The 19,807-nt window shown below is 38.9% G+C and overlaps 1 protein-coding gene across 2 annotated transcripts; it reads right to left on the bottom strand.

The window, feature by feature from the left end:
* Positions 1-6: 6 nt before the first annotated feature.
* ETFDH (electron transfer flavoprotein dehydrogenase) lies at positions 7-19,802 on the bottom strand. 2 transcript variants are annotated; one of them, XM_071556163.1, is made up of 13 exons: positions 19,686-19,802; positions 17,814-17,960; positions 17,227-17,456; positions 16,339-16,420; positions 15,953-16,071; positions 15,561-15,638; positions 12,723-12,869; positions 10,810-10,950; positions 8,773-8,916; positions 3,646-3,814; positions 1,751-1,933; positions 1,214-1,435; positions 7-931 (listed from the first exon to the last, which is right to left on the bottom strand). In XM_071556163.1, the coding sequence occupies exons 1-13, from the start codon at positions 19,720-19,722 to the stop codon at positions 768-770; spliced, it is 1,863 nt and encodes a 620-aa protein (XP_071412264.1). In that variant the 5' UTR covers positions 19,723-19,802; the 3' UTR covers positions 7-767. The 2 variants fall into 2 exon arrangements, with proteins under 2 accessions (XP_071412264.1, XP_071412265.1); XM_071556164.1 differs by lacking the exon at positions 19,686-19,802 and adding an exon at positions 19,441-19,519.
* Positions 19,803-19,807: the final 5 nt, after the last annotated feature.

The raw sequence follows: 19,807 nt of genomic DNA, 5'->3' as shown, positions 1-19,807 counted from the left end.
TGTGGCTTTCTTTTTTTTTTGTTAAGCTGTAGTGTTTTGCATCTTAGGTATGGTTCTAATGTGTAAATAAATAGTGGTTGTGTTTTTCCAGCTTAGTAGTGCTTCCTAGGCCGTATGGTTTCACCCCAAGGCAATTTAGGCTTTTTCTTAGTACTGAGTTTTTATTAGAGCCGGCCTGATTTCTTGTAAGGTACATAGACATAGAATGAAGGTGCAAGTATTACTTTTTTAAACCACATTACGAGTTGTATTCTCTACTATTATCAGGAAAAAAAGACACCCAACTGTAAATTTGATGTAAAACATGTAACATTTAAACCCAGTGACGATTTTCTGGAGTTATCTATTTCCCTGACTGCAGGGTAGGATTACATATAGTAAATCACTCCAGCTAAGAGAAAATAACTCTTTTTTTAAGGGTGCCTACCAAATTCTTCCACTGGAACCACAATTCTGGATATTGCTCCTGTTATCAGTGAACTTCAGCAGTAAATCCAAGATACAAAGTTCCTTTATCAGTACCAAGAGGAACTTAAGTTTTTGGCCTGAGATGCAACTCCTGTAAAGAAGTCCTATTTAAATAAGGCTAGAGTTTAATCAGAAGGCACCAATTTTCCATTTAATGCAATAGTCATATGTAAAATTCAAAATGGCGTATTAGTCTCAAACTTAACATTCAAGTCAGTGCTGTACATAAATTACACTGCAGCATAAAATACTCCAACATATTTGCTGGCGATCAGAAGTCACTGAATAGGTGTGTCAGTTTACATCCCATTATAAGCTGGTCCTCCTCCACCTTCAGGCACTACCCAGTTAATGTTCTGACTTGGGTCTTTAATATCACATGTTTTACAGTGGACACAGTTCTGAGCATTAATCTGCAGCCTTGATCCTTCTCCTGTTTCCAGAGGAATATACTCGTAGACTCCTATAAAGACCAAAATGGAGCTATCAGTTCACTGAAGTTTCCCCCTGCCTGTATGTACTTACCAGCAAGCATAATGAGGGAAGGACATTACTAGTGTGATTCACCAGCCTTCTTCCCATGTTTAATAGTTATTTCGTCATGAAAGAACTGTTAACATACTTAACAACATGCACTTGAACCCCTCTCTGAGAGCAGACTTGAGACAGAATGCTTGAAGGAAGTAGTATAGTAGGCCAGGCAGATTCTTTTTGAAAACAGCTGAGACACTATTTTATTACCTACCTGCTGGACAAAATCTTTGTTCTGGTCCATCAAATAGAGCGAGATTCCTGCTCACAGGGACACTGTCATCTTTGAGAGTTAAATGTGCAGGTTGGTCATGTTCATGGTTTGTACCACTTAAAGCCACAGATGAGAGGAGGTCAAAACTGATTTTTCCATCAGGCTTTGGGTATTCAATAGGCGTGCAATCTTTGGCTGGCTTGAGCTGGGCAAAATCTGGTCCTAAATATATTTTTAATTAAATAGCATTCAGTATTAAATTACTGTAATTTGCAGTTATTCAAGAACAATTTTACTAAGCTATTTTAGCTTCCCTTGTCATCAGAATGAAGTACTTCATAAAAGATAGTATAGTTTTTTGTCTCATGAAAAACACTAAGCAGTGTTTTAATGTCTTAATTTACATTATATGGCAGGTAATATGACAAGGTCTGCTTTAATGCCTTAACTGTTTCTACCTTTCAAAGCCTCACTACTGGACCAGATGTGCACTAGCTTCAATTAAGACCAGAAAAGACTGACATATTATGAATTTACCTGGATGTTTTAATGTCCATGGTTCCATTCCTCTCAGTAGCCAATAAAATACTCCCGTGTAAATCATCCCTCCGTACACACCAAGTATGCTATGGCAGGATGGGCGGATGTTTCTAACTGCATACAGCTCTTTCCAGACCCAGGACTTCTTCAGGTTCTCCTCATATTCTTGCACATCAAGTCCTAAGGCAGGACATTACTTGTTAGGTACCCACAGTACATCAATACTATCCTTGAAATAAAAATGTAAGTGCTGAATAAAGGCAACTGCTGACAGCCAAGTCAGCAAAACAAGAACTTCAGAATCACAGGCTGGGAATTTACTAGACAATTTGTTTCACCGTCTTAAAGAGATCTGTTTTGTTGGTAGATACCGACTGCTCCTTTTAGGAGCCTCTATTAAAATAAGCCACAGGCAGTATTGAATTGCCTCAAACCTCATCAAAATATAATCAGCCAGGTGGCTGCATTGGGAAAACAGCTACTTGCTCATAGCATGTGAGCACTGACCAGTAGCATTTACCTGTGATCCAAAGCCAGGTTTGCAATTCTAAGGTCAGATTCAAAAGCTTCTTCCTTAGAAGTTTTGCAACCACAAACATTCCCATTTCAGTAAATATGCCTATGGCTCAATGGATGATGCCAATGCTAGACAACTTTGTAATCAACACATTAATGAGATATATTTGACTACAAACTTGGATTGTATTCTTTACAAATACTAGACACTGCATACTTTTAACTACTGCATTTTAGTTCAAGTAATTATCTTAGAAAAAAATTCCTCAAATGGAAATTATTTGACAGCTTTCCCTCTGCCATTCTCCATTACTATTGTATAGAAATAAATGTTCTAAATAATCAGTTTTAAGCCTTGTCTATACATGAAAAACACGCTTCAGTCTGTATTTCCCATCTCACATAGGGCTCTGAAGAAAGCCCATTATCTCTCTGAAGAGAAGGAAGTATAATATTTCAGCCTTGAGAAAACTGGTGTATAAAATCTGTCCATAATCAAACAAGAGTGGCCCACTACCCATCAAGAGTGTTTATCATTTCAGATGGATTGATTCTAAGTATTTTAGCCTGTCCTAATAGAAGTTTTAATTGTTCAGCACGCCTTCTGTGTATGGCATGTTTCAGCTGAATGAGAGCTCATTGGGCCTGAATGCACCGGTACAGAGAAGAGATTTCTAAAATAATCGTTCTGTGGCAACTGGCTATAGTGTCCATCTCCAGAATGACTGAAATTCTGTCTCTGTACAGTCACTGTTAACGGATTTAAGGGGATAACCAAGGTGTAAACAAATCACTACACGGTGGTCAGGAGCAGGAGAATACTTCAATGTGCTTGCATTATGTATAAAATGAAATGCACATGATCTCAAACTGAGATGACTAAAGGATTAAAAGACAGAAAAAAAGGACTGAATGAAAAAAGTATCTTAACAGTGAAGAGCAAATTTGAAAAATCTCACTCTTTCACTTACATTTAATTGGTTCTTTTTTTCTCTTTCTGCAGTCGTTCAGTAACACTTTCTGAATCCTAAGGCACTAAATTTTTAACATGTTTGTAGGAACACAATTTATTATTCTTGTTTACTTATATAAGAAGCATGAGCTTTTCAGATGGTCCCTAAAGGTGTAATTTTGTTCTAGCACTAGGATAAATACTTAAGAATAACCGAGCAAAACTTTATTAATTTCCTTCTTTCTTAAATCATTTGATATTATCAAGAGTAAATGAAAACAACAGATATATCTTAAACACACCTATTTCATGATTTATTCACATTTCCAACTAATTCATTCAGCCACATTAAATTACTGTTATTAGCTGTTGGTAGTTCTCATTGAACACAAGGGAATTACAACTCAAAGTACAGTGATCTTACCTATTGTCTTTGATTGGAGATTTTCATTGATTAGTTGACTGAAAATGGCTTCTGAAGCCAACATGCCGCTTTTCATTGCGGTATGTGTCCCTTTGATCTTAGGAACATTCATGAGTCCAGGACTGCAACCAATTAATAATCCACCTGGGAAAGTGAGTTTGGGTATTGACTGAAGAGAAAACAGAAAGAAAGGCAGTTTGTTTGTTCTTGTATTTTAAACTGAAAATAACATTCTGGAAATTAAACTGGCATAAGGTTTGAGTGTCCTTTACATTTTCAGACTTGCAGGTGCACTGTCTAAACATAAACCAGTTACTCCATTTCATCAAGGAATTTTAGCATCATATGTGTATAGGAACACAGGCATTCTACTTGTGCTGATTATGAAAGAATGACAACATTTTCCTTATATCCTCTCTCCAGTTGCTTTATCTGCAACACAGCTCTGGTAATGTCACCCACTGATACTGTTTCCCTCCTTCAGCTTCATATGAATTCTTTAAAAAAAGACCCAAACCCCCATTTTGTTTCCCTGATTTCCACAGTAAGCTGTATGCATCTTATCTTGCAGTGCTTTTTTTCAGAAATCTTTTTATATGAAACTGCACAGTGCCCTGCCTGTCCTCCCCCTTATTTCAGAAGTTGCTCAGCAGTCACCAAATATATTTTGGTGCAAAATCATCAACTTATTCCCATTCTGTAAGCATGATGTCATTGAGTGCAGTCAATTCACAAACCTAAGCCAGATGATTTGCAAATATCATGTCTACAGTATTAATATACTATGTTATATACCTATATTAAGGAATAACTTAACTATCAAGATAGTTATTGTTACTATCATCCAATGAGACTAAGATTTTAGGGCAGATTTTCAAAATGTGGACTGACAGCAGTACTTTGAGCAGAAAGTTGTGATCAAAGCCTAGGTCTCAGATTGCTGAAGGTAAGTTTTGAACATAGCCTTCCTCCAAAAGTCTTGAGTACTGAGCAGCACTTATGATTCTAGCATCTTTTTATTAAAACTGCCTGAAAGAATTCATGTTGGAATGGCCTAAATAACTTGACCCCAAACAAGTGGTATTATTTCATGAAAAATGTCCAAAAATATATCCCTTGGAATTCAAGATAACCCAAACCAAAAGTCTTTCTGCTTGTTCAATTTTTATCTGTTTACTATTCATTCAGCACTGCTTACTTTTGAATAGTCATACAGGAGTCTCTAAGAAAAAGTTGTACCTCGCAGCATTTCCCGTGTTTAGTGCCATTTGTTTAATTACCGACTTAATGATTTGGGGTCACAGGAAAAGTAATTTAGACTGAAAATACAACTCTACAACTTACAACTTACTTTTCTGGGACCAGAAGTTTTAAGTTCAACTACATAACAGTATTTCAGAGGGATTAAGTATGTGGGATGTCCTCTCTTTTCACAGAAAACAGCCACTCTATTTTATCTATTAGGATGCAATGATGCAGCACTGACATAACCATAGAAAGATTTCTTGACTATTTGTGTTGCATAAAAAGATGGTGATCGAGTACTTTTCTTCTGTAACCACTGTTTCACTTAATACACACATAGTGACCAACAAACTGCTAAAGAATAAATGAGATTAAAGATTAGTCGTACAACACAGAAGTAGCACGTATACTGCAGCTTTGTTAGTAACTCTCATTATTAGTACTATGGCACTTGGTGCCTGTTTCCACAGTCAGTTGAAGACACATCATGCCAGTATGGCACAAGCTCTCCCTGCCCCTGATATACAGACACCAAACAAGGTTGGTCTGGAGAAGGGAAGAAGGGGAGACACCTGCTGCCTACAGAGTCCTTACTGCCAGCAGACAGGAACTTCTCATTCTTCCTCCCCTTAGCTCAGCTTGGGGCTTAAAATCTGTTGAATCTGATATACGACACTTGAATGGGTCATCAATATGAAAGCTTCTCTCCCCCTGCCCCTGATACGCATAACATACACTGCTGAACAACAGCAATACCTTCTATTTTTTCCAAAAAACTTTTATACTTTTCCAAGTTTTTGATAAAATAGAGACAAAACAGAGGGTGCATAGTAATTTCTTAAGTGCTTGATATTGCAATTTTAATAAACATAACTGCTATATAGATGCAGTCTACTAAACTCTGTCCCCTCCTTTCATATATCCCAAAAACCATCCAAGAGCATGGACTAGTGTGCTCTCCTCTTCCTCTGTTAAAGACTGAAGAACATGATGACAAAGTTATCTACTACAGACAAAAAAAGAGCAAAGATTGATGGTAATTCTAAACAACTATTTGATGCAATACTAGTCACCAAATTCAAAAACTGGAGGTACAGAATCACTTATGTAAGAAAATATTCCTGGACTACAGGGATACAAATGAGTCAGACTGCTACAGTTATTAATCGAAGCAACACGTGCAAAAGAAGAGCTAATCTTAAAACTTCTTAAGTGAATCATCAATAAAGTTTTTTTTTACTGAAGGCATGTATTAAAAAAAGTCTTTCAAAAGCATGACTTCATGATTAACTAGACATATCTATCTACAGGAAATTAAAAAACCAAACAATAAAAAACCAAAGCAAAACATGCTTTTATATTAGGAAAAATGCAAAGTAAGGGACATGTTGGTTTAAGTCCAGCAAAGAAGTCCAAAGATTCAGCAGAGATGCACAAGAGCTGTAGTCCTACTGATTGTAGGACTTAGCACAAACAATGTCTGTAAGTGAATTAAAAAATACTGTGTTCTTTCAGCCATATGTTTTGAGCAGTGTAAGGAGGATGCAACTGAAGTCACAATCTGGCTACTTCACCAAATCCAGAAATTCAATAATGACTATCCGTGATACAGAAACCAGTGCACAGGTGGAAACAGAATCCCTTCTGGCATAAAGGCGTAGGTTAAAAACCTCTTGGTATTTTTTATCTTATATGGTTAATAATGGAGTGACAATGGTTTCTGAAATAAACCAGTAACACAGCAGTGATATGACGCATTTCCTCTAGAGTGGACAAAATCAACCCTCAGATTTATTAGATGTGTATCACATGTAACCAAGAAGTTGCTTCATGAACCCACACGGCTCACTAGCAGGTGTGCACACTGGGGTCAAAGCCTGACTACACATGACTGTGACAAGAGTTATGCTGCAGCTGAACTTCCACTTGGATTGTAAAAACAGCACAAAGCCACATTTACACTAAGAAGTTCAAAAAGGAAAGACAAAGTAGTCAGAGAGCAGAGCGGAACAGACCCACACACAGCCTGCGGATCCGAACACCCAGGCTAGTTTCAAGCTCCAAACTGAAAGGAGCATCTGTAAGATGTGTCTGGGAGTACAGGACACACAGCCATGTCCTGTGTTCCAAGATTCCCACACAAGAAGCTTATACAGGTTGAAACTTAAAGCTGTTAAATATAAGCTCTAGACTATTTTTATTGCAAGCTGTTCCACCCCTTTCAACTAACTTTAAGTCTTGAATTTAAAATTTTACCTCTTAGACTCCTTAAGGGAACACAACAAAGTATTCCACCTCCCAAGACAGCAGCAATTCAAAGTTGTACATGAAAGATACTCAGGGTGTCTGTAGTTGACAAGGTGAAGATTTACCTCACAAACTACATTGCAATTTCAGCACCATCATTGACATACGGGTCAAGAACTGCAAAGAAGTTCCCTCTGCTGGGATAAACAAGTAATTTGGAAGACACACTTCCCCAACCCCACAAGAACAACAGATGAATGGCACTACCCTGTCTTCCCCAAGGTTCCAGGCACAAGAAGAGGTTGGTTGTAGTGTCTTAGCTGCTGAACCCATTTGACTGCAATATAAATTGCACTTCACTGTCTGCTCATGGCTTGGACTAGCACACTCTTTCCTAGGTAAAAAACTGACTGGCTGGCAGGGCCCAGCGATTGGTAGTGAATGGAGTTAAATCCAGCTGGCAGCCTGTCACTAGTGGGGTTCTCCAGTCCTGGGGCCAGCCTTGATTAATACCTTTATCAATGACCTGGACAAGAGGATCGAGTGCTCCTTCAGTCAGTTCACAGACGACACCAAGTTGAGTGGGCATGTTGATCTGCTGGAGGGCAGGAGAGTTCTGCAGAGGGATCTGCACAGGCTCGATCGATGGACCAAGGCCAGGTGTATTGAGAGCCAACAAGGCTAAGTACTGAGTCCTGTCCTTGGTTTAAAATAACCCCATGCAGCACCTCAGGCTTGGGGCAGAGTGGCTGGAAAACTGCCCCACAGAAAAGAATCTGGTGGTGCTTGTCGACAGCCAGCTGAACACAAGACAGTGGGTGTCCAGGTGGGCAAGAAGTCCAATGTCATCCTGGCTTTGATCAGCCATGGTGTGGCCAGGAGGACTAGGAAAGTTTTTCATCCCCTATACTCGACACCGGTGAGGTCACACCTCAACTACTGTGTTTACTTCTGGGTCCCTCACTACAAGACACTGAGGTGGCAGAACATGTCCAGAGAAGGGCAAGGAAGCTGGTGAAGGGTCTAGAGAGTAAGTTGTACAAGGAGTGGCTGAGAAAGCTAGAATTGTTTAGCCTGGGGAAAAGGAGGCTCAGGGGAGACCTTATTGCTCTCTGTAACTACTTGAAAGGAGACTGTAGCAAAGTGGGGGTCAGATTCTTCTCCCAGGTAACAAGTGACAGGATAAGAGGAAATGGCCTCAAGTTGTGCCATAGGAGGTTTAGACTGGACATTAGGGAAAATTCCTTCATGGGAAGAAGGGTTCTTCATGGGAAGCACTGACACCAACTGTCCAGAGAAGTGGTTGAATTACCATCATTGGTCGTATATGAGACGTAGATGTGGAACTTGGGCACTTGGCACTGCTGGGTTAATGGGTGGACTCAATTATGTAAATAGTCTTTTCCTCCTAAATTATTCTATGATTCTGTATTTCATTTAGAAAGTAAATGACTGTATCAGAAGATTTTCAGTATCACAGACCCTAAGTCTAGCAAATCTCAGCAGCCAGTACCCAGCAAGATAACAAGGCTTTTCTGTTCAGCAAAACTTTAGGCACAGCATGGAACCCAAATCCACAGCACTAAACACATGGCTATAGAGAACTCAAAGTTAGAAATTGCATGAAAATGTTACCTGGAAACCACCTTCATTTAATGCTCTGGCACCATAGGCTATCCTTGTTCCACCCTCCAAAGTAGGCTGTACGCTAGGATGGTGCTTCCACCTCTGAAATTCCCTGAATGGATTCAAATAGGGATTTTGATAATCTAAACCAACCTTAAAAAAGGAAAAAAAAAGGCAACATTAATGAAAATAAAGTATAAAACTTTAAAAAAACCAATCACATATTACCGCATCAAGTCTTTAAATCTATTTTTTATTAAACCAATCTCAGGATCTTTCTATTTAAAGAAACTACTGTCAAAAATACATTCTATTAACAGTATAGCAGGAGCAAATCTGAAAACCTGCTGGTACAAAACTGCTCTCAGCCCCACCTGAAAATGAAAAATTTAATTGCATTGTAGCCACCTTTCACCTGTCTTTGAATGAGTTACATTAAATTAAGCATGGTTTATCATGTGGGATAAGCAAGAAAACTTGTTTTAAAGTTATGCTTCATAACTCTGCCCTAAAAAACTGGAAGGAGAGGTAAACAATTATTTTTTGATCATTATGTTCTTGTGTTCATACAGTTCTTCATGCTGTTTAGTAGTCAATTATAATTTCCAGTTAGGTGAGCCATTGTAATAAAGCATAGGAGAGTAATGATGAAAGCAGAAAATGGGGGGAAAGATAAAAAAAAAAGACTGCTAATTGGCTGGTTGCCCAGGATTCTTATGTATTTGAGAATTTGCCCAAAGATATACTCTGCATTTACCATTTTCAATATATTCTTAAAAGGACTTCTGTTGTCAAATTTTTCTCTTATGAGAAAAGGATTATTTCTGGTTCCAGGGAGCTTCATTTGAGACAATAGCAAAATATATACAGATTCAGCAACAAACAGGATTATTCTTGCAGCTCACTGCTTTTAGAGCACTGCTTGCTCTACTTCCCTGTCCAGATAAAATTAAGGAACGAGTTTCAAAATAAGTGTAAGATAATCCTACTACAAGGATCATCTCAGACTGACATAGTATAAAGTTCAAAGACAAAAAAGTGATTTTACGTTCACAGACAATGTGATTTTCTCCTCTCTGAACTGGAGAGAAGATGAACATTACGGAATTACTGTAAGAATCAAAGCCCTCTAACCTTCTAAAAGCTAACAACATTTGAATATATACAGTATTTACTTCTTAATTTCAATATTAGAAATCTGCACAGGACAAACATGCATGTCTGAGAAAAGCTAACAAGTTTTTTTTTCAATATTTTTTACAAAATGGTTAGACAAAAATAGTTTTCACCCCCCACATACTCTGGAATCCTGAAATCTAGGAGACCAAAGTGTCAGCTCAGTCCTATGCTGCTAAAGTCTGGTTTGTGTGCTTGACTCTTACATCTGTGTGTGAAGCACATGCACAATATAAACACTGAATGCTTCATTTAGGCCTGCAGGTGATAAGAGAAATATTCCCAGCCACTGTTCCTTGCATCAATTGGCTGCCCGAATGACACCAGACTGTCTCTAGTCATCTCAGTACTGCTGATAAAGAGGCCTTAAGGAAGAAGCTGCCTGCCCAATTCAGAAAGGCACTTTAGCTGAAGAGGGCAAGGCCAACAGGGGTGAATAACACTATGAACAAAGTGAAGAGCTCAGAAATGGAAGGGATGCTGCTTTTGGAGCTGCTTCCACTTTATATGGTTCTCTCACAAGCTGGAGTTGCATGCAAGGTTGACACATGAATTAGGAAATGGAATTGTACAAAGTGCATGTGATTTAGAGATTTCCTAACTTGCCAACATTTTGTGAGCATGGTTCAGAGTAGTTGTTTGGGTTTGGCTTTACCAAAATTTACTTGGTTTGCAAGAAGAATTATTTGTAAGTTTTCTAGCTGGTCTTAATAAAAGACAATGGATTAAAGACATTAAGATTGAGAAAGTACTAAATTTGGTCTGTTGCTATTCTTGTATTTTCATTTTCACATTAAAATAGAGAAAAGAAACTGCTTAAAAATGAAGATCAAACAACGAGCAAGCATGAAAAAAACTAACTTCACTTACCACAAATCCAAGAGCAACTAAAGGTTCACCCTCATTTAAGTGATAAAGAAAGGATCCTCCATATGTATGTCTGTCTAAAGGCCAGCCTACAGTATGTTCTACTCTTCCTGGCTTCCATTTCTTTTCATCAATAGTCCATAACTGAAATGAAGATAACAAAAAACCCCTTTAGATTGCAAAGTAATGACCTTTCAATAATATAAACATGCAATTACACATAGAATAAAATTATTTACTACTATGAGCAATAATATAAATATTTCATAATATAAATAAATGCATATAGCAAAACCAAGTAATAAGTATACTATTTTAGATGACCATTTAACATTTTCCCAATACCTCACTTGCTCAAACTGTTGCATATTAGAAAATGTGACAGACTCCAGTAGTACACCCAAAATTTTCACTCGACCACAAAACAACTTTTACCAGTGACTCTGACAGACATTTCTGCTACAGAATGCAATGCTTACATTGACCTTTTTTTCCTTTAAAAGCATTTTATTTTCATATGATTCTATGAATTTTCTTGCAAGTTTTTTAGGTCAGGCTTAACAATATGCCTGAGTTGATCTAAATATTTTCTGTCAAGTTGTCCTCTCTCTGTTCTCTCCTACACAGCTCCAGTGCTCTGCTGACCCATGGTGAACTCACAGAAGCATTTTCATGTTTCCACTAGTGAGTCAATTTTATGCTCATTTCACAAAATACCTCTTCACCACGGAGTTCCATGCCAGGCACAGTCTAACAACAGAAGGCCAGCTGAGCACCATAAGATCAGCTCAAGCATGGAGGGCGCATCTACATTAACATTTCAGTTTAGATTAAGGAGCACATTTTTGAATGAGACTTCTGATTCACCCCACTTACTGTGCTTTTGTTGAAATCATACAGCAGCCATGGACAGCAGGAACTGGATTACCTTCACATGAAACTAAATTGTAAGACAGGGACCCAAAAGCCTGTCTAAAGTATTCCAGTCCATGGGACTATATCCCAACTATTTCAAAGTAAAAATAAAACTTGAGATGTGCAAGTAGAGATGTCAGCTCAGGAGCACCAACTATTTCACTTTACAGATCCATTCCTATTGGATTGCACCATTTGCTAAAGCAGTCAAAGTCTTGTATGGAAGAAAGGGAACTCCACAGGAAAATCTTGCTTTAAGGATAACTTCAGGATTAGAAACTGTAACTAAGATAATGTCATACATTTACAGAGTGGCTATTCTCTACAGAAGTATAAACGAATTATTTAACAAACATTTTGTACCAGTAAGCACATGCATAAAGTAATAAAGAATACATCATAGTCCAACTCTGAACATATTCTGAAATGATACAGCTGTTTTTCATCACTGACATTTCCTGAATGTAGAGTATTTTAAAAAGGAAACCTCATCCCTATCCCAGTTTTATAAGACCAAGGAAAGGATTTCATTTTTGAAAGAAAGCTCATCCAGAAAGTGTTTCAGAGACCACAACCCATCATCTGGAACAGCTCTTCTCTCTCATTAATATACATACAAAAAGCCCATAGAAGGCCTTTTGTCCCCTCCTCATCTACTAGATCCCCCTAAAACTAGGCAGCATGAATCCTTCTCTTATTTAGTAAAAGTACTGAAAACAGATTTCACAAATGAACATAATTTGAAATCAAATTAAGATGTTAACAGTGGAATCACAGGTGCCTCTAGTTCTAACAGATACAAGAGAATCAGCAGCTGAAATGGAACAGTCATGACATTCAGGGAGCATCTTCTCTGATCAGCTTCAGAACACCAAAGATTCTGAAGTCTGAAAGTATAACTCAAAATCTTTAGTCTTACATAAATTAGCTTGAAAGCAAATAGAAGCTACCTTAAATCTTCACAGTATTTTCCTTATTTGTTAAAATTATGCAGGTGATACCTCTTTCAGTCCAATGCCATAGCTCTGGGGTTGACAATTTTCCCTTAGGTTGTATTTTTTGTACATCTGTTTGGCTAGATGTCCATGACACCCTTCAGCAAAGACTGTGACTTTAGCATGGAGTTCCAAGCCTCTTTCAAAAGTAGCCTGCAAAAGGACAGCATTTCATGAGCAGTTAGATCTGTGCCATACCAAACTCACAGCAAGAAAATGGAGAGCAATAAAGTGACTTTACACTACTTCATAGCACAGCTCACAGCCTACAAACTATTGCAAATTATGGCTCTAGCCCAGCTGTCTTTTCCACCCAACCATGATGCGCTCCTGGCAACTCTTGAAGGGGATTCCAGTAAAGCAGCACTACAGTGAATCATCCTTTGTCACATCTATTCCAGACTAGAAGACAGTTATATCACATCTGCTCATTCATAAGGTGCAAAGGAACCCTGACAGAACAAAGAATCTTTCCCCATAACTTCACAATTTAATTTTTGCTCAGGAAGTCACATTACAATAAAACATTGTGTGAGTGTGTCCCCACACATATGACAGAGACTAGACAGAACTGCCATTTCTGGAAAACCTGTGTTGCCCCTGATCCCAGAAGGACCCACTACCTCAGAATAAAGTTACTATGACATTACTCCAACCTTGCATGTTAAAACATACAGTAAAACTAAGCTAACATTAAATATCATTATAAAAAATGCTCATAAAAATGCCAACAATGAGATTGAGAATAATAAGGGGAATTGGCTGTATGAGCATGTTACCTGCACCTGTGAGCATGCTGGACAAGAATATAGATTATGTTTTCAATGCAAGGTGACAAGACTGTAAATGTACATAATCTTTTTATGTAAACTTTTTATGAAGAAAAAAGGCTTGATTTCAGTCAAACAGTTTAATGTTGAAAAAGCCAATGAAAAATTATGGGATGAACATATTCAGCAGTACCCAACAAAACTATCTAAACCACCTCAAGGTAAGCCAGTATAGGTCCAGGAGAAGCAGCTTGCTTGCTTTGGTTTTGAGTTGTCTCTCAGGTGCTTGTAACTTACTGGTTGGAAACCCCTGAAGAAGCCCAGCAAATGAAAATGTTCCCTCTAGTTGGGAATTACCTTTAAACAAAGGTCACAAGATTTTGCCAATTTTTTTGTATTCTTTGAACGTGAACACAAATTAATCTTACAAAATACTAAGAGAACTACAGAGACTTACCACTTGATCTAAAGATTAAAAATTATATACTGTCCACTTTGAAGTAATTTGCATAAAACAAATTAACTACACAACTCCACACTGTAAATATCAGAAACTCATGCATTTGAAATGTTTCACTAATGTGCCAAGAGTTGTATTTCACAATTTACATACTTCTCCAGTATATACACAAGAATTGATGTGCAACTTTTTACAATGTATTTTACTACTGTAATTTTTGTTTGGTTAATGCTGATTGCAAGGTGAAACTCTATTCATTAACCATGGTCTATTTGATTAGACTCTGTATAAACACATTGAAGGTACTCTTGCCTTGAAGGTTACACAAACTGCATCTATTTATCTGAACCTTTATGCACTGGAGCTGGTATCAGCTGACCTAACTGACAGCCAAAACACTGAATACTCAAAAAGCCACAGTAGTGGCACACTAATTATGTACATTAAAGATGGTAAAAGACAAATGCTTCCAGAAGAGGAAAAAAAAAATCTATGTTTAGAGGATGTTAAAAATATAACTAAAATAGTTCCTTCCAATTTTAAAACAAATCTAAACTCCCAATAAATCTTTATTCCCAGCAAGATGTATGCATTACTTTTGACTCCTACTGGAAAAAATGCACAGTGGAAAACAGAGCAAGTCTGTCCCCTACAGCAGACAGACAATATTACACTTGAAAAATATGTTGTTTTTCCCTGCCACCACTTCCTTCTCTGTTGGCTATATTGTCTCAAAACAAGAATGGGTCTTTTCTTCTCATTCCCTGACTTAAATGGGAAAAATAGCCCACACTTTATGTGATTGTGAATATTTCTCTGAAACTCGTGTAACTAGAAAGGAACCTTGTTAAAAGAAGGCAAATCTTAAGAAAAAACTTGGACTCCTAAGTGAAACTTTTTCTGAGTTATTCTGAGGTGACAAATTCTCCCTATATATTACACAGGGAAGCAACACATATTGGGCAGGTCCTGTATGCCACAAACTCCCACCCAGGCTCCTCCTCCTCTCCCCCCCCGCCCCCCCCCCCTCCACCCCAAACCAAACCAAACCAAAAAATATATAACAAAAATCAGTCCAGGTTTGATACTTAGGCTAGGAAGTCAATTTCTGGATGCAGAAACATGACCAACCAGCAAAAAGGTATAAAGATTCAATGTGCACCTTGCCCCAGCAAGGTACACAGTCTGTCAACAAATGTGACTGCAGCTATAAATACCACAGAAACCAAATCAGCCAGAAGCACACTGTCTTACATGTTGCCACTTACTAGCTGGACTACAGCTTTCTATTTCACCTTTGCACCTTTTTTCTAGGAGTTCCTGCAATTCTTTTCTTTGTTTCCCAGTTTTGTGTATGCCAAAACAGCCTGACAATATTTTCTTTCATGTCACCCTTTCTACAAACGCTTTTTCTACTAATCTCAGAAGAATTTCACTATGTTCTAATATCATAACTTTCATAGATAATCGATTCAGTTAAATACAGAGAGGGAAGATAGGTACTGAATTTTACACTTGTTCTTATGCTGCAGAAAGACTACTGATGGCAGTAGAAGCAGATGTATCACAATTTCCATAATTAGACTCATAGGTACAGGGAAGATTGATACTTACTTTAGGTGCTCCATCCTTTTGAATGCCTACATCATTAGTTGCTATTCCTTTCACACTACCATCTTCATGGAAAAGAACCTTGGGAAATATTTAAACAAACAAATAAAACCCCCTTTAACGGTCTGTCATTTTAATTCATTCATTAAAAGTTCTAATGCAGAACTTCTAAGCACTATGACTTTAATGGTCAAACATGAACATTATTTATTTATTCATATAATGTATGATCCACTTGCACTTTGCTGTGTTTAAACCAGGGAACTTACACATCGAAACAGTTATCACAATATAAATCTGTTAAAAGGAAAGTTGTGCATGTACAAATGATTGTGAGTGCACTGAAGGGGGTTTCAAAGCCACTTTTCATATACACACACTGATGTCATGAGTACCTCAGCTGCTGCACAGCCTGGATATATCTCAACACCCAAAGCTTCTGCTTGTTCACCTAGCCAGCTCACAAAGTGGCCCAGACGTACTATGTAATTTCCATGATTAACCATCGGAAGTCCTAGGCAAAAAAAGACACACATAAAGCACAGGACGCTAAGCAAAATAACTGATGCTGTATACATCAGATGTCATATCTTCTACAGCTACCATCTTCAAAATGATGTCATGTGTTATCACAGCCACCATCTACACAGATTGCAGCCCTGTAAGCTATTATATTCTATATACACTTTCTGTACTACACTGAATCAAACTTGTTTGATTCATTGAAAAGTTGACAAAGACACAGAGAAAGTTGACTCTCTGCTCCCTTGCTAGACTTTACCTGGAAGAATTGGCACTGGAATTCTAGACGTCTTTGTTAAAATCCCAAACTTGTCTTCAGTAACAGGAGTTTTAAGGGGAGCCTACAAAAATAAAATAGAAAAAGGAGAGAGTTATGTTTTTCTAGACAATCCAAAACAAACAAAATCAGACAATCGAACTGGTAGTCAAGTATAGGTTTAGTACAGCACTTCTACAGGACGGTACCACAAGAGAGAAGACAAAGTACTTAACGAGGCAGTCATCAGGCAAGGATCAACACTCAATATTGCAGACCTCTCTAAAGAAGGCAGCTCAACTTGCATATTCACCACAGTAACACAGAACAATTAGTTGGTGTCTGACTTATTGCAGCTCCCAGATGACAGCAGACAGCTGGCTGCAGTCAGATGGCTGTTCTGAGAGGGATGGCAGCTCATTTCCTGCTATCCTCCCTCCTAAAATCATCTTAGGCCTTTGTTACACCACAGACTCCACACATAAGTCACTGTACTATGTGCCACTTCTATGAACTATGGTACAGAAGCAACAATTCTGTCATTGGTAAGAACTGAACATCTCCCTGCTTGTGCACAGGAGCTGGATTCTGCACAAAGGCAGCAAGTGCAGGTCACCCCAGGATGCACCAGATATACCGTGTATGTGCAGTAAGACTACTACAGAAAAGAGCAAAAGCCACAGCATATCTGTGTAGACATAAAACTTTCAGCATTGTTGAACTGGAGCAGACTAAAATGAAGGCAGCAGTTTTTTGTTTTGTTACATCAATGCATTTTGAAATGGTACTAATTACTAATGGTATTAGGTACTAAGTCATACCAGAATGAGTCAGATATGAAGTTCATTACAAGCCAGTAATTAATTTCAGTGTTTATATACTCATACATACCCCTCGCTCCTTCCAATCTGGAAAGAGTTCTTCTAAGGACCTTGGCTCAAGACAAGCACCAGACAATGTATGTGCACCAATCTGAGAAGCCTTTTCCACCAGACAAACACGTATTTCTTTGCTATGCTCAGCAGCCAACTGTTTGAGTCGAATAGCTGCAGAAAGACCTGCAGGGCCTCCTCCAACAATGACAACATCAGCTTCCTCTGCAAATCTTTCCATGTTTACCCCTTCAATAGAAAAAAAATGGTAATAACATGAACTCTCTCTCTTACTAAACCTAACCTCTCATGGTGAGAACAATTGAAAAAAAACTAGCAGTTACATAGTGAATGAAATCTTGTGATAATCACTAAATCAAAAGTTGCTTGTGTATTTTCTTTATGAAAACAAGCATAAGTTTAATCTGATCCTATTTTATAGCACTAAAGACATTGATTTTGAGACAGCAACCAAAATTTTCTTTTAAAATATTAGTATTAAAGAGTACAGAATTTCCATAAAAAGAAAAAACAGGAACACATTTCAGTGCCTTTAAAACAAAGTAATAATAAAGAAGCTTTTAAAGAATGTGATTTTCCACTTACCTTCCCATCGTTTGTCTTTGTCCCGAGGATGAACTGTGTAATGTGTAGTTATGCGAGGCACAGAGGCAGTAGATGCACATCTTGAGACGCGCAGTGATGGAAGGCAGTCTGTCTTTATCAGCTTTAGAGCATGAAAGCACTGACGCACTGCAGAAACAGGAAACTCATTTGTCAAATCGGTTTTTTCCAAATTTTTCAAATTTTCAGGGATGCAAGTGGCACAATAAATATGACAGGTTCCCTCTCCCAAAGGCTACCAGGTGATGTGAAGATGAGGAACCATAAACACGGACTTTTAAATTTTCAAGTTAGGAGTATGCTGCATAATTTTATATCAGGGGAAAAAAAAGAGAGGTCTTCCCCTTTAAGCACTCTTCACACAGTACTACTCAATACACCGGCCAACCATACACAGCTGATACAGGATAACATGCGGGTGCACAGTTGAAAGATATTTTAACTTTCTATTTAATTTCAAACTTCAAAAGACTTATTTCAGACTTCATCAAAAGTGACCAAACAACTGCAGAGACAAGACATGCAAGTTCAGCTCTTCTGAAATTTCAAAACATGTTGAGACACACAGTTTGGGCTACTGACATAAGACAGTTCATATAAGGTGCATGTCCTGCTCTACAATAAAAGCACAGAGTTAAACTCAAGTATGCTTCAGCCAAAGCTAGGAACAACACAGACAGGTAATCTTTACTTTTGCTGCAGATACATTAATTATTGCAAGAACAAATTAGAATCCTTTGTAAGCAAATAGACCAAAATTAAGTTTCAAATTATCAAAAGAGGACTCTGTTCAGAGGGCTATTACATGTTATTTTCCTCTTTCAGAAAGAAACATAAATCTGTGTGAATTGTAGTAAAAAACCCCTAGTATGGTTCATGTGAAAACTAATACAGTTAAAAGGTCTGTGAACTAATGCACCTTGACAGATAATTTTCTGTCCTTTAGGAACTCTCTTTCTCTACTTTCTGGGGTGAAGGAGAATATCACATTTAAAGTGGAGTATTTCTGCAAAACCACCTAAGTCAAATCATCAGCATCCTATGACTGAAATATTTTGTGGAGAACAAGTATTTTATAAACACGGTAATGACTACATCTATACATATATGTTAAAACACAAAACTTTAACTTAACTTTTGAGATATTTTTATTGGAGCAAAACTGATAGTATTAAGAATCACAGAGTATGTTAAAAAAATCACTTATTCTACACCTAACACGAAAGAAGTGAAGCTCGCCTCAGAACATGAATGATAATTACAAAGTGGGTCCAAACGCTGGACGGGCAGGTTCTTCCCCAGGAAGTGACCTGAGCCTTTGCCACGGCGCTGCTGGGAGCTCCCGGCCTCGGAATGTGATGGGAAAGTCTGCAGAAGCCAAGCGATCCCCACGGAGAAACTTTGCTCTCTCGCAGCTCTTTAGTAACAGCTGTCGGGATGCTGTCTCCACACTATTCCCAGTAAGGGCATACGTTCTATTGCCTTATTTTACCCTTTAAAACAGGCTGTCGCCTAGTACCGCTCAGAAAACCCGCACATCTTTACCGCACCGCGGTGCGGTAAATAAAACACGCCACTACCCCACGGCTCAGGCGCGGACAGTGCTCACCGACAGCCCAGTCCTCTCCTCCCGCCTTCCGAAGGGCAGAGGCCCCAGACCAAGGGAGCCGCTCCGGCCACGCTGGGGCCCCGCGTTCGCCCGGCCCCGCGGGCGCGACCCCTCCGCGCCCTTTGCCCTCCTCGGCGCCGCGCCAGCCGCCGGCCCCGCCCGCCCCGCCGAACGCCCCGCCGAGCGTCCCCCCAGCCCAGCCGCGGCCCCGGCCCCCGAGCGTCCCGCCGGTCCCGGTACGTTACCTCGGCCGGCGGCCGGGCAGCGATGGAGCAGCAGCATCACGGCAGCCCCGTGCCCTCCGCCACCCGCGGCCGCCCCACCGTTCCCCGCGCCCGCCTCGGCCCCGCCGCGCCTGCGCGTCCGG

Source organism: Pithys albifrons, chromosome 5 (assembly GCF_047495875.1).
Source record: "Pithys albifrons albifrons isolate INPA30051 chromosome 5, PitAlb_v1, whole genome shotgun sequence".
Taxonomy (NCBI): Eukaryota; Metazoa; Chordata; class Aves; order Passeriformes; family Thamnophilidae; genus Pithys; species Pithys albifrons.
Note: the sequence above shows the minus strand (reverse complement) of the source record. Positions and strands in the feature narration are given on the sequence as shown.

Coding starts and splice junctions, on each gene's coding strand:
- ETFDH (XM_071556163.1), bottom strand. CDS start 19,722: ATGCTGCTGCTCCATCGCTGCCCGGCCGCCGGCCGAG. Junction 17,457..17,813: donor CAAAGACAAACGATGGGAAG/GTAAGTGGAAAA, acceptor TTTCTATTGAAG/GGGTAAACATGGAAAGATTT. Junction 10,951..12,722: donor ATGGCATTGGACTGAAAGAG/GTATCACCTGCA, acceptor TCTTCATTTCAG/TTATGGACTATTGATGAAAA.